Below are 12,003 nucleotides of genomic sequence, written 5' to 3' on the forward strand. Positions count from 1 at the left end.
CCGGGGTGGGGGGCGGGCGTGAGGACTGCTTGGTCCCCAGAGAGGCAGGGTGCCCACCTGCAGATCTGTAGCCGGGGCCCGAGGAGGGTAGGAGAGCCCCCTGCCCTGGGCTCAGCGTGGACAAGGCCGGAGGGCACACCAATCGCCTCGTGGGAGAGGCCACCTTCACGGCTGCGGGGACTCGAGAACACCACAGAGACAGCCTGCGTGTGCTTTTGACACGTTACCAGTTTTTATTTAAAAACATGCTAAAAACATGGCGTTCCACAGCCAGGACCAGGATGAAGGAAGCGTGTAGACACGGCATCGCAAGCAGGAAAGTGCACTGAAACCAGCCTGTGGGACACTGCCCGGCCGTGTCGCCCCGGGGGACGGGGTGCGGGCTGGAGCCCCGGCCTCACCCTCGACGGGGGGGGCCCGGTCCGGAGGGACGCGGGGATGCACCCTGGGACCCGGCCTCCCGGCGGTGGAGGGGAGGATGGGAGGACGGGAACACCAGAGGCCAGCCCTGCAAGGCACCTCCCCACTCTGTCCGGCCGGGTCCCTGCTGTTAGCACCTCCACCCAGCGGTGGGCAGGGGCCGGAGAGGCGGCGACCTCCTTTCCATCCACCTGGACCACGCTTTGGCCACCAGAGCAAGGAGGGATGGCCAGCTGGCCCGGGTCAAACCAGAACACCTGCTTGAGGGTCTCGCGGGGGGCAGGGGGTGGTCAGCAGCCTTGCCAGAGTGAGAGGCCCACACCGGCCGGGGGGAGCTGGGGGGTGGGGGGGTCGCACCAGCTGCTGCCCCTAGGGGCAGTGCTCAGCCCTGCTCGCCCACCTGTCCTGCACCCACCTGGCTGCAGAGAAAGGCCGGGTGGAGGCAGGCATGCCCCTAAAGGCTGCAGAACCTTGACCTCGGAGTCCACTCTAACCTGCCTGCATCAGACCCCCTGGAACTGACTCTGGCCTGGGGAGGGAGCTGCCAGGAAGGGGACTGACTCAGGTAACTCTGGCGTGAGCCTGGAGTCGAGAGACACCGAGAGGATGTTGAGCGCCATCACAGACAGCACGCAGCGTGCCTCTGTGCCGCAGGGGAACCGCTCTGCACGACAGAAGAAGGATCGCAGAAGGGCTCTTCCCCGGTACACGGAGTCTGCTGCCCTGTGCGGATGCAGCCAAATGACCGATCAGCCAAGCACAGGGTCAGGCAAGAAGGCAGTTGGGGGAACTGTGGACAAGGCTCTGCAGACAGATGGACGAGGTGGGGTGGCTGGCAGGAGGAGGGAGACTGAGGCAAGGGCCCCAGGGCCGGAGGGCACCCCCGAAGCTCCAGAAACATAAGATTCCAGGGAGACCCATACACCCCCAAGGTACTAGGCTTTTGCTGTTGATTTTAACAAAACTTTAAAATTGCATTGATAGGCATAAACAACCCCCCTCAACACAAACTCATTATGCAGCAGTCCCAATGCGCCACTCAAATCCTAGTTTGCTGAGGGTGCCTCGAGGGGGCAGGGTGCACATCTATTCTGGGCTCTGCAGACCTGGGTTCCCAGGGGACCCACTGAAGCTCCTTTCCAAGAAGTCAGGCCCAGAGCGTGGGGAGGGCCAGTCACATGTTGCACTGGCCTGTCCTCCACCCAAACCCTGCCCACAAGCTTGCCCACAGGCACCCCCATTCCTATCTCGGGAGATGGTCTCCACTCCGCCCAGCTCACTGAGACCACCCTTTTCTCCGCTCCCCACACCCAGAAGCACGACCCCTGAGCACACAGAAGTTCCACACTGCTGGTCCCAACCCTCTTGTGCTTAAGGGGAGAAGGGGGTGCTGGCTGGGTGTCAGCTCTTGGACACACAGGCTGGGGAGGAGATGGGGCGGTCGGGGCACCCAGCCAAATGGTGCAGGACAAAGGCAGCGCCCAGGTGAGGCCCCATCTGGGTAAGTGTTAGCTGGTGAGGAACCTTTCCAAGCTCAGCCCTATAGATTCTTAACTTATGTTTCAACTGTACAACTTGCTTAGACCAGCGTGAGCCCTGGTGGGGGCACCTGGTTGTGGTCGGACGTCCCCCAGCTGTTCATCTCCAGGCCCTGACTCAGGTTGCTTTGTCCTGGGGCCACCATAACAGGATCCCTCTGGGTTTCCTCGAGTTTTCTGTGCTTCCCCTTAGGGTTGCAGAAGACATGATCGCCAGCCACCGCCGCATCAGTGAACCCCAAGCAAGGAGCTGAGGGTTCTGGAAGCCAGGTGGATATCCACCTCTCCCTCCCTCCCTCCTGGCAGTGACTCCAGCCAGACCATCACGGCTTCCCCCACCCCTCCCCTCTGGAGGTCGCAGGTCCTCTGTCACGTCTGAGCAGCTCCACGGAAGGACTGCTTCCCCTTCCAGAAGCAATGTGAGAGAGTGAGCAGCATCTGAACTAGAGAGGTATTTGTCCGAGAGTTTCTAGCAGGAATGTCTGTGAAATAACGGGTTTGCAGAACCTGTCGCGGGAATCCCCCGCAAGGGGTGGAAGGGGAGCCTCCCAGCCCGCAGAGGGCGGGCGGGAGGAAGAAGGAAAAAGAACTGCTCATCAGAGACGCGTAAGGACCCACGCCTGCTCCACCTCGTTCCTGGCAAAGCACCCCCAGTTCCCAGAAGACCCCCTGCCCTCTGTCTCGCTTCCATCCTATGCCTCCCGCCCCCACCCCCGTCTCCCCTGCCGCCTTCCCCAGGCTCCCCCCTCCCTCAGTGCATCCTGGCCGCAGCCTCCTGAGTGTGCCCAGTGGTCTGTCCTGATAGAAACCAGACAAACGGACGTGCCCTGTCCCTTCCCGTCCCCCACCCGCCGAAAGAAAACCAAACCGTTACAGAAATCAACGCAGTACAAAGTTACAAATCAGAAAGCTAACCTAAACTTATCTGAGAGATAGTATTCCTGAATAATCATAATCAGAGTAAAATAAAATAAAAAAAGTTACACTGTAAGGTATAAAATGCCTGGGTGAGACGCTCCCACAGCCCGGCATGGAGACGGTCAGCCGGCCCCTGCCAGTGCGCCCCCCACCTCTGGGTGGCTCGGGGCCACCAGGGCCGCTCCCGGGCAGTCTCTCCACCAGAAGGCAGCCCTGAGCGCCCCCACCCCCACCCCATGCCATGCGGGGAACAAAGTGTCAGCTGAGGAAAAAGACAGGGCAGAAACGCGTCAGTGCTGGGGGCTCCTGGAGCACGCTCCCACCTGCCCACCCTGTCTTCTTTGGCAAATACACAGGAATCTGGGCACCTCAGCACCCCCAAGGTCTCTGCGTTTCCTCCCCCGCCCCTGGCCTCCGCCCACCGACAAGGCTTCGGCAGGTGGCCGGGAAGGCAGGCCAGGGCGGGGATGCGGGGGTCAGCAGTCTGGAGGTGCAGGCAACACAAAGCTGAAGGCCTCTTCCCTCGCACAGTGTCCGCGGGGGCCGGGGCGCTCCGCCAGCCGCTCAGGCATCGTACTTTTTCCCAGTCCGGTGGATGTGCTGGAAGAGGGTCATGGAGAAGGCCATGCCCAGAATCTGAAAGACATGGGGCCAAGGGGCCTTAGACGGGGGACCAGGGGGCACCCAGCACCCGCGGGGGAGCCCTTCCCATTATGCAGATGCCATGCGGAGCGGGGTGCAAGGGCGAAGCAGAGCTGAGGCGGGCCGCACATGGGGACCTCGGCTCGGACTGTCCAGGCTGGATGTCACACAGCTGCAAGGCCCAGAAACCTGCTGTTTCAGATCATGGTGAGGACAGGGGCCTGAACCTAAACAGCAGGGGGCTGAGGAGCTGGGGAGTCGATGGGGAGGCGGCAGGAACTCTGGGAGCCCGCCGATGGCTCCCGCAGAGTTCCGGGGCTCATGGCTGCTGCCTTGGGAGGATGTTGATGGCCACCTGTGTCCCCGCACCCCCTGGGTCCTGACGCACTGGAGGAGCAAGAGGGCAGCCTGCCCGCCCCTCGGGCAGCAGCACACACCACGGACCCACCGTCCGGGGACACTCACTGCCTCCGTGACCCTGGAGACCGGGGGCTGGACCCAGCCCAGCCCCAGCGTCCTGCTTCGGGCCTTGCCGCAGGCCGCCCTGACCTGAGCCCAACTCGGAACCACACAACCTTCTCCCACTGGCCTGTCTCCCGTCGGAGCCCCGAGCGGGCACAGTGGCTCATCCGCCAAGCTCGAAGGCTCTTCGACCAGCAGACTCAGTCCAAACCACAGGCCCCAGGGTTTAGGGAAGAAAGGGGACTTCGAGCAGGACGTCCATCTCTCTGTGGACCCACCGGTCAGGGACTGGGGCTCCCCAGGGGTAAGAGTTACACACAACTGGGCGAGGAGGGCGCCCCCAATGCTCCTGGGCCCAGAAAGACGGGGGGTCTCCTGTTCCCACCACGTCAGCCTCCTCGTCCAAGAAGGAGCTGAGGGTCTCCTTGGCATCCTTCTCTGTCTCCCATGCTGGGCCGTACAGCACAGCCACCCACAAAACGCAGACCAAGGGCTGCTGGCCCTTCCTGAGCGCCCTCCCGGCCCAGCGTTCCGGGTATCAAACCCACACAAGAAGTGGTAAGAAGTGACCCGTGATCGAGTCCACTACACAGATGTGGAAACGAAGGCAAAGGAACGCAGCCGTGGGCCACGTGACGCACTCACACAGGTGCTGGTACGGGACGGACCCCGAGGAGGCCGCCCCTGGGCCTTGCTCACACTGCTGCCGTGCGGCTGGCTCACAAGGTAATAAAGGTCCCCGTGCCTGGCGGGGAGAGGCCTGTCCCAGCCAGCCCTTCCTGCAAGACCAGCACAGGCCCACGGCTCAGGGGGACGTGAGGAGCCTCGGGCAGGCCCTGGGTGGGGGGCGCAGGCCCTGCGGGGAGGGGTCTCCCTCGGGCTGGCAGGACGGCCCCCTTACCTGTGTGATTAGAAGGCACATCCCCACCGTGCCGAGCACATGCTTATTGTCAGCAAACCACTGTTTGACCTTCTCGTAGCAGCCCTGGGGAGTGAGGACCACAGCTTCAGGTACTGGGGTGAACCGTGGGCCCTCCTGCCCAGCCCCCACCTCACTTCCCTTTGGACCCCGCCCCCACCCCGGTTCCGTCCACAAGGCCCCACTGCACAGCCCCAGAGCCCACTCCTACCCGACTCTGACCCCCTCGAGACATGGGCCCAGACGCTCACTTGCCACTGCCTTTCGGCTTCAGGCCTGCGTGCCCTCACCCATCCCACATTAAGCCACCTCCTTAGTGTCCTGGGCCAACCCCCGTCCCCACCCAGACTGTCCACCCAGGGGCCCCTGGGGTGCCCAGCCTCACCGTCCTCCACACGAGGGTGGTGTTGTTTTGTCCGCAGCCCTGGGAGTTCTCCATGCAGCAGCGGTCGGGGACCGTGTTCTCCCCCAGCACCGAGAACCAGTCCCTGTAGTCGGTGACACCGCAGCAGTGCATCTGTGGGGATGGGTGGGGGCGCATTAGACGGGTCCAGCTCGGTCCTTTCCCTGCCTCCCGGCCCCATGGGAGCTAGCACCCAGAGGCCAGCTTGCTTGTCCCTTCTCTGGGCCCCAGCCAGGCCCAGGGGACAGAATGATATCTCCTTCCTGGAGGGCGGCCGCCTGCTCTCTGAGCGGGGTGCTGGGCGCTGGGCAGAGCACTCAGCCCTCTGCTTGTCTGCCCCCAGCTCTTGGCTTAGTGACGGCAGCCCCTCCCCAGGCTCCACATGGAGCTACATAGACACGTTTCCTCTTAGAACAGGGTTTCCTGAGTCACAAGCGGGGAGGCAGACCTGTTGCTAAAATACTGTCATTCGTGCTGAAGCTTCAGAAAGGATGGGATGGAGGAGCTGCCCTCCTGACTGTCTGTCTTGATTCCCAGCTCCCAGCCCCTCGGATGGCTGCTGGCCACATCCAGGCCCCCGCACAGCCCACCGCCCACCCAGCCGCCCCGCTGCAGCTGCCGGCCAGAGCGCCATGTCTGACCCAGAGAGCCAGCGGCCCAGCCAGGGCTGGGGGGTGGCGTCCGAGGCCCAGGCCCCGCCTCCCACCCACACCTGCCCCCGCCCCCAGCCCTCACCTCTGCCTGGATGATGTTCCAGGCGTTCTTCAGCCCCACGTTGTTCTCCGAGTTGTAGAGTAGCAGGCCCTCCTTCAAGTCCTTCTTGGCATTCTCATTCACCTGTCGGGCGAGGGCAGACTCAGGCTGGGGTCGGGGAGGGGGACCAGGAGGCCGCCCCTCTCCCCAGGTCACCCAGGTCAGCCATGAGTGCTGGCCCCGCCAACTCATGGGGGAGGCCCGCTGGGGTCCGGAGGTGATCCCCGTGAGAGCCGAGTGTTTCAGGAGGGAGCAGGGACCCTCAGAGGCGGAGACAGCACAAGCCCCCCCACAGCTCCCGTGCTCCCAGGACACGCCCCCCTCACAGGCCACGCTGCCCCCTGGCCCACGGCATCCCACGCCCCACGCTGGCCCTGCAGAAACACACCCTGGGAACTGCAGGGCGCAGAGCCGCTGTCCGGAGTGTGGGACCACCCCTCGCTAGCAAGTCGCTTACCCTCTCCCACCTCTGCCTTATCTGTAACACTGGCACATAACATCCACCTCGGAGACGGTTGTGAGAATTAAAGGAATGATTCCCATGAAGACCAAGAACAGGGCCGGCCCGCAGCCATCTCTCAATATTATCAGTGGCTCCTTTTTTACAGATGCAAAGGAATCACTGCTTCTAACCCTAATAATGACTCTCCCTCTCGGTGTGGCCTGGGAGACTCCTTCAGGACCCAAGCGGCAGATGGTTATATGGTTCTGGTTACCATGAACCAGAAGAGCCCCTGAATGCTAAGTCTGCACACTTGGCCAATCATTCTTGGTGGTCCCAGAGGAAGTTCCCCAATTGGGTGGGGAACTCTCCAGCCTGGACAGAGGTTAGTCCCTCTTAAGCTCCTTAATCCTCAGTGCAGCCTGAGATCAGCTGAAGTGAGTGAGTGAAAGTCATTTTCTCAGTCGTGTCCAACTCTTTGTGATCCCGTGGACTATACAGTCCATAGAATTCTCTAGGCCAGAATACTGGAGTGGGTAGCCTTTCTTTCTCCAGGGGATCTTCCCAACCCAGGGATCGAACCCAGGTCTCCCACTTTGCAGGCGGATTCTTTACCAGCTGAGCCACAAGGAAAGGACAAGAATACTGGAGTGCGTAGCCTATCCCTTCTCCAACGGATCTTCCCGACCCAGGAATCGAACTGGGGTCTCTTGCGTTGCAGGCGGATTCTTTACCAACTGAGCTATCAGGGAAGCCCATGAGATCAGCTCCCTGTCCCCAAAGGCCTCTAGAAAAGGATATGAACTTTTCCATACTTCAGCCCAGGAACTTGGGGCACAGGGTTTCCGGCCTAAAATATGAACTTTTCAAGTTCTTGGAGAAGAACTCCAAGTTCATAGAGAAGTTCTTCTTGGAGAAGAACTTCAATAAGTTGGAGAACTTCAAGAATTTGGGGCTTCTCAAGTTCTTGGAGAACTTGACCCTTCTCCAAGTGGTCAGCACAGCTATGCTTGAATGCTCCCAGTGACAGGGAGCTCAGTGGTGCTCCCCAGTTAGGGCTCGGGTTAGGGCATCCCTGGGTGACTAGAGGGTCTACATCCTAAGACATGCAAGTTAATCCCTGAGTCAGGAAGATCCCCTGGAGTAGCAAATAGCAACCCACTCCAGTGGTCTTGCCTGGGAAATCCCATGGACAGAGGAGCCCGGCACGTTACAGTCCATGGGGTCTCAAAGTGTCAGACACGACTGAGCAACACACCCCACACACACTTCCTCAGACAACACAAGCGGGTGAGCCCCATGCTGCCCCCACCAAAAGCCCTCCTCTCAGAGATACAACCTGTCAGTGCTTTTCCTCCAGATTCCCTGACCCAACCTCACGGGCAATGAAACTCCACACACTCCCTCCCCTCCTGGAAGTCTTACCTTGTCCATGTAGACAAAGAAGAGGATAATTAAGATCAGCTCTGCCAGGAGGATGATCAACAGGACGATGAAGAACTGGAATGAGAAGGTGCAGGCATGGGCACGTGGTCGTGAGAGGGGGACAAGGTGCAAATAGGCTGGCAGGGGGCAGGCTCCCCAGGTAGGGATCCCATGTGGGCAGGGGAGGGAGATGAAGCCTGACAGCCAATCAAGGAGTGGGAGGGGCACCCAGGCCAGGGGTAGCCAATCAGGAGGAAGAAGGGCATGGTCATTCTAGGCGCTCAGGCCGGACACCCAGTGGCCCCAGTGTTCAGAGGGCTGGGGGGCTGGGGGACTAAGGGGGCGAGGGGACTTGGGGTCTGGGGGGCAGGAGTCCAACTTACACTGAGGAGGAGGCACCTGTTCTCCTTGATGGCCCCCAGGCAGCCGAGGAACCCCGTCACCATGACGATGGTGCCTATGGCGATGACCAGGTTGGCTGCTGACAGCGAGGGGAAGCTGGGGGAGAAGGTGGCAAAGTTGCCTTGCGACACGGACAGCCAAATGCCCACTCCAAGCAGCCCACAGCCACACAGCTGCAGAGAAAGGAAAGCCTGTTAGCCCGAATCCGTCTCCATGGGGCTCGGAAGACCGCCTGTCCCGCCCCCACCATCCCTGCCCCCTCACCCCCTCCCACCCCATCCCCGGCCCCAACCATGGGACTCAGAGCGGGTACCATGGGCCCGAACGACACTGGGGGGTGTGACCTGCACAAAGCTCTCCATGTCTCAGTCTCCTCATCTGGCAAGTGGGATGAGACCAGCTTCATGACCCCTGTAGGGTCACTTCAATGCAGACAGATTAAACAGGGCAGGGAGATCACGTGACAAACACGAAGGTCCCAGCTGCACACGCAATGCTGTGGGTCTCCCACTGGGCAGAGGAGGGCCTGGAGCTCAGGAAGGAGAGGGGATGGCGTGGGGCCACGGTGGCCACGGAAGCAAGTGCGGGCTTTGGGAGAGAGCCTCAGAACCCAGTTCCTAAGAGCCAGATTCTGCTGCGACTGTGTCCCGCTGCCCTGACGGGAAGGGGCACTTGCCCATGGTCCTCAGGAGCGGGAAGAACAAATTCCAGAGAGATGGAAATAGGAAGGAGCTCCCTGGTCTGGCTGAGGGGCTGGCCGGCGTGCGGGGCAGGGCCCACCACTCCCCACACACCCCCAGGAAGCTGGCAGCCGCACCCAACCAGAGCCCGCTCTGCTGCACAGCTCCCCTGGGGCTAGGATGCCCACAACGATGCAGTTTCCACAGCGGCCTGTCTTCCGCTCCATAAACTGACACTCCCTCCTCCACCCCCGCGGAGCCTAAGTTAATCAGTCAACAGGTATTTACTGAGGACCTACAGCCACAGGCTTCCCTGGTGGCTCTGGCATAAAGAATCCACCTGCCAAAGCAGGAGACATAGGAGATGTGGGTTCTTTCCCTGGGTTGGAAAGATCCCCTGCAGGAGGGCGTGGCAACCCACTCCAGTATTCTTGGCTGGAGAAGCCCATAAACAGAGGAGCCTGGAGGGCTACGGAGGCTCCTACAGGGGTTGCAGAGTCGGACACGACTGAGCGATTAAACAAGAGCAGAGTTGTTAGCACAGTGGTTCTGGTGTTAGGGAGCTGCCTTCCCTGGGGCCAGATGGGAGCCAGGGAAGCACAGCTTCCCAGACTGTATGCTCGGGGAACAGGTGAGTGGCCCAGAGCTCAGGTGCCAGGTGGAGGGGCAGCCCCGCAGACATGTGGATGGGGCAGGTGGAGAATGAGACACTGCCCGCCTCTTCAGGACCACTGGGAGAATTTAAAAGAAATAAACCCTGTGGAGAGGGTGACAGGGCCAGGCGCTGGCCTCTGGGTGACATTTCATGCGCCAGGTGCCAGGCTGCGACGCTCAGAACCCAAGCCTCCAGGGAGCAAACACGTGGCAGCGAAGGCTGGGCAGCCACGTGCAGGCGGAGAGCGGGAAGCCGGGCAGGGCCAGAGGCTCCTGGAGGAGACACACTTCCTCTCTCATCTGTTCCACAAACTGGAATGGCGCTGCCGCTCAGGAGAGCCAGGCCCTGCCCTGAGCCCAGGGGAGAAACCCTGGGGAAGTGCGGGACGCAGACGTCACAGAAGCAAACAGAAGACAAAGTCCAGGTGCGGTGAAGAAAAAGAAGTCAAGATGAGAAAGAGTCAGAAGTATCAGGGGTGGGGGGGGGAGGGTCAGGGAAGGCCTCTCAGAAAGTGTCATTTGAGGAGGGGCCCACAAGAGGAGGGGCTTCCCAATGATAAAGAAATCATCTGTCAGTGCAGGAGACACAGGAGATGGGAGTCCGATCCCTGGGTCAGGAGGATCCCCTGGAGGAGGGCATGGCAACCCACTCCAGCATTCTTGCCTGGAGAATCCCATGGACAGAGGAGCCTGGCGGGCTGCAGTCCGTGGGATCGCAAAGGAGTCGGACATGACTGAGCGGCTAGGCACCAGAAGAGGTGAACCATGTGAATAACGGGGAAGGAAGTTCCAGAGGAGACAGCAGGTGAAAAGCCCTGGCTGGGGGTGAGCCTGACCAGCTGCAGGCAGGGGACGGGGGAGCAAGGTGACAATGGTGGGGACCGGTGGGCGGGACCTCACAGCGTCTTTTCTTGGTGAGATGGCGAGCCGGGAGCAGGTCAGGGACGTGATCTGGGATTGAAATCCCAGTAGGTCACTCTGGCTGTTGTGTGGAGAACAGGCCAATGGAGGGCAAAGGGGGCAGGCGAGCAGTCAGGCCACTGCAGTGACCAGGTGGCGGGGCAGGGCGCTGGGCGGGAGTGCGGAGAGATGCTCCAACTCAAGAGGCAGTCAGAGGGGCTTGCTGGGCTTTGACGAATGAGCAGGATTTTGATAAATGGGGAGACAGGAAGGCGGTCCAGACGGGACACGACAAAGGAAGTGGGGCTTTTCCCACCGTCACTAAACCCATGTGCTTCTGCTCAGTCGTGTCCGACTCATTGCGACCCCATGGACTGTAGCCCTCCAGGCTCCTCTGTCCATGAGGATTCTCCAGGCAAGAATACTGGAGTAGGCTGCCCTGCCCTCCTCCAGGGGATTTTCCCAACCCAGGGATTGAACCTGCTTTTCCTGTGTCTCCTGCACTGCAGATGGATTCTTTACCTGCTGAGCCACTTGGGAAGCACCCCTAAACCAGAGACGCCCCCCGCCCCCAGAGCTGCAGTGATGGAGCTGGGTGACCAGAGCAGCTGCTGGGTCCCCACGCCATGGAGAGCCACCCTAGCCCCATGCCCGCAGCAGCCCCAGAGGCACAGGGCCAAGGCTCCGAGGCTCCAAAGCGTGGGCACACCAGGCCCAGAGCCCCCCCCTTACGGGGCGCGTCCACTCGGCTCAGCCGGGGGCTGGGTGCCACCATCCCCGCAACCAGCAGGTGGCGCCCCCCAGTCGGGTCAGAGCTCCGGATTGGCAGAGAGGCGCGGAGACCATCCAACCTGTCACTGACTCTCTTCAACCCGGTCACTTTCTGTGCTGCCGACTCAATTTTTCTTTCATTAATCACCCCATGGAAATTCATGCTCTCCACGCTCAAGATTTAAGGCTCTACAAGCCAGACCCTGGAATGAATAACAGGAAACCTTGCAGCTGCCAGCTCACTATGGGTAAGGAGGTAGGCTTTGGGACCCCCAGAGCCACCAGACACTCTGTGCTGGAGACGCCCCCCGCCCCCTGCCCCCACCAGCCCCAGGCCTGGGAAGGTCCTCAGGGTAGTAGGCAGTACATTTGATGCAAGAAACGCCAGCATCCGAGGTACCAAGGGATGACACTCCAGCTCCCCCCACCTCACTGAGGCTGAGAGTGGGCCCCGGGGGATCCCCAAGTCCCTCCTAGGGGAAGGGCTCCCATGTGGGAAAGAAGCCTCAAAAGCTCAAAACCTCTAGGCGCTGGTCATCATCTCTGACTTCACGCTTCCAGCCTCTGACATGCCGTGCCAGCTCCCCAGAGCCTGCCTAGGAGGGGGAGCTGCTCCCCGACTCCCACCCCTGCTTCCTTTTCACTTCCTGCCCTAGATCACCTTGCCCCAGGTA

The 12,003-nt window shown here is 61.1% G+C and overlaps 1 protein-coding gene across 2 annotated transcripts in view; it reads right to left on the bottom strand.

The window, feature by feature from the left end:
* Positions 1-213: 213 nt before the first annotated feature.
* TSPAN9 (tetraspanin 9) overlaps positions 214-12,003 on the bottom strand; it is a 186,079-nt gene continuing 174,289 nt past the window's right edge. For both annotated transcript variants that reach the window (XM_065942716.1, XM_065942724.1), the window contains 6 exons: positions 8,306-8,497; positions 7,923-7,997; positions 6,038-6,139; positions 5,285-5,416; positions 4,882-4,965; positions 214-3,512 (listed from right to left, as the gene is read on the bottom strand). In XM_065942716.1, the coding sequence (XP_065798788.1) occupies positions 3,441-3,512; positions 4,882-4,965; positions 5,285-5,416; positions 6,038-6,139; positions 7,923-7,997; positions 8,306-8,497 (657 nt within the window). In that variant the 3' untranslated portion in view covers positions 214-3,440. The remainder of the gene's footprint in view (positions 3,513-4,881; positions 4,966-5,284; positions 5,417-6,037; positions 6,140-7,922; positions 7,998-8,305; positions 8,498-12,003) is intronic.

The sequence above is a fragment of the Muntiacus reevesi genome, chromosome 1 (assembly GCF_963930625.1).
Source record: "Muntiacus reevesi chromosome 1, mMunRee1.1, whole genome shotgun sequence".
NCBI classification, from domain to species: Eukaryota; Metazoa; Chordata; class Mammalia; order Artiodactyla; family Cervidae; genus Muntiacus; species Muntiacus reevesi.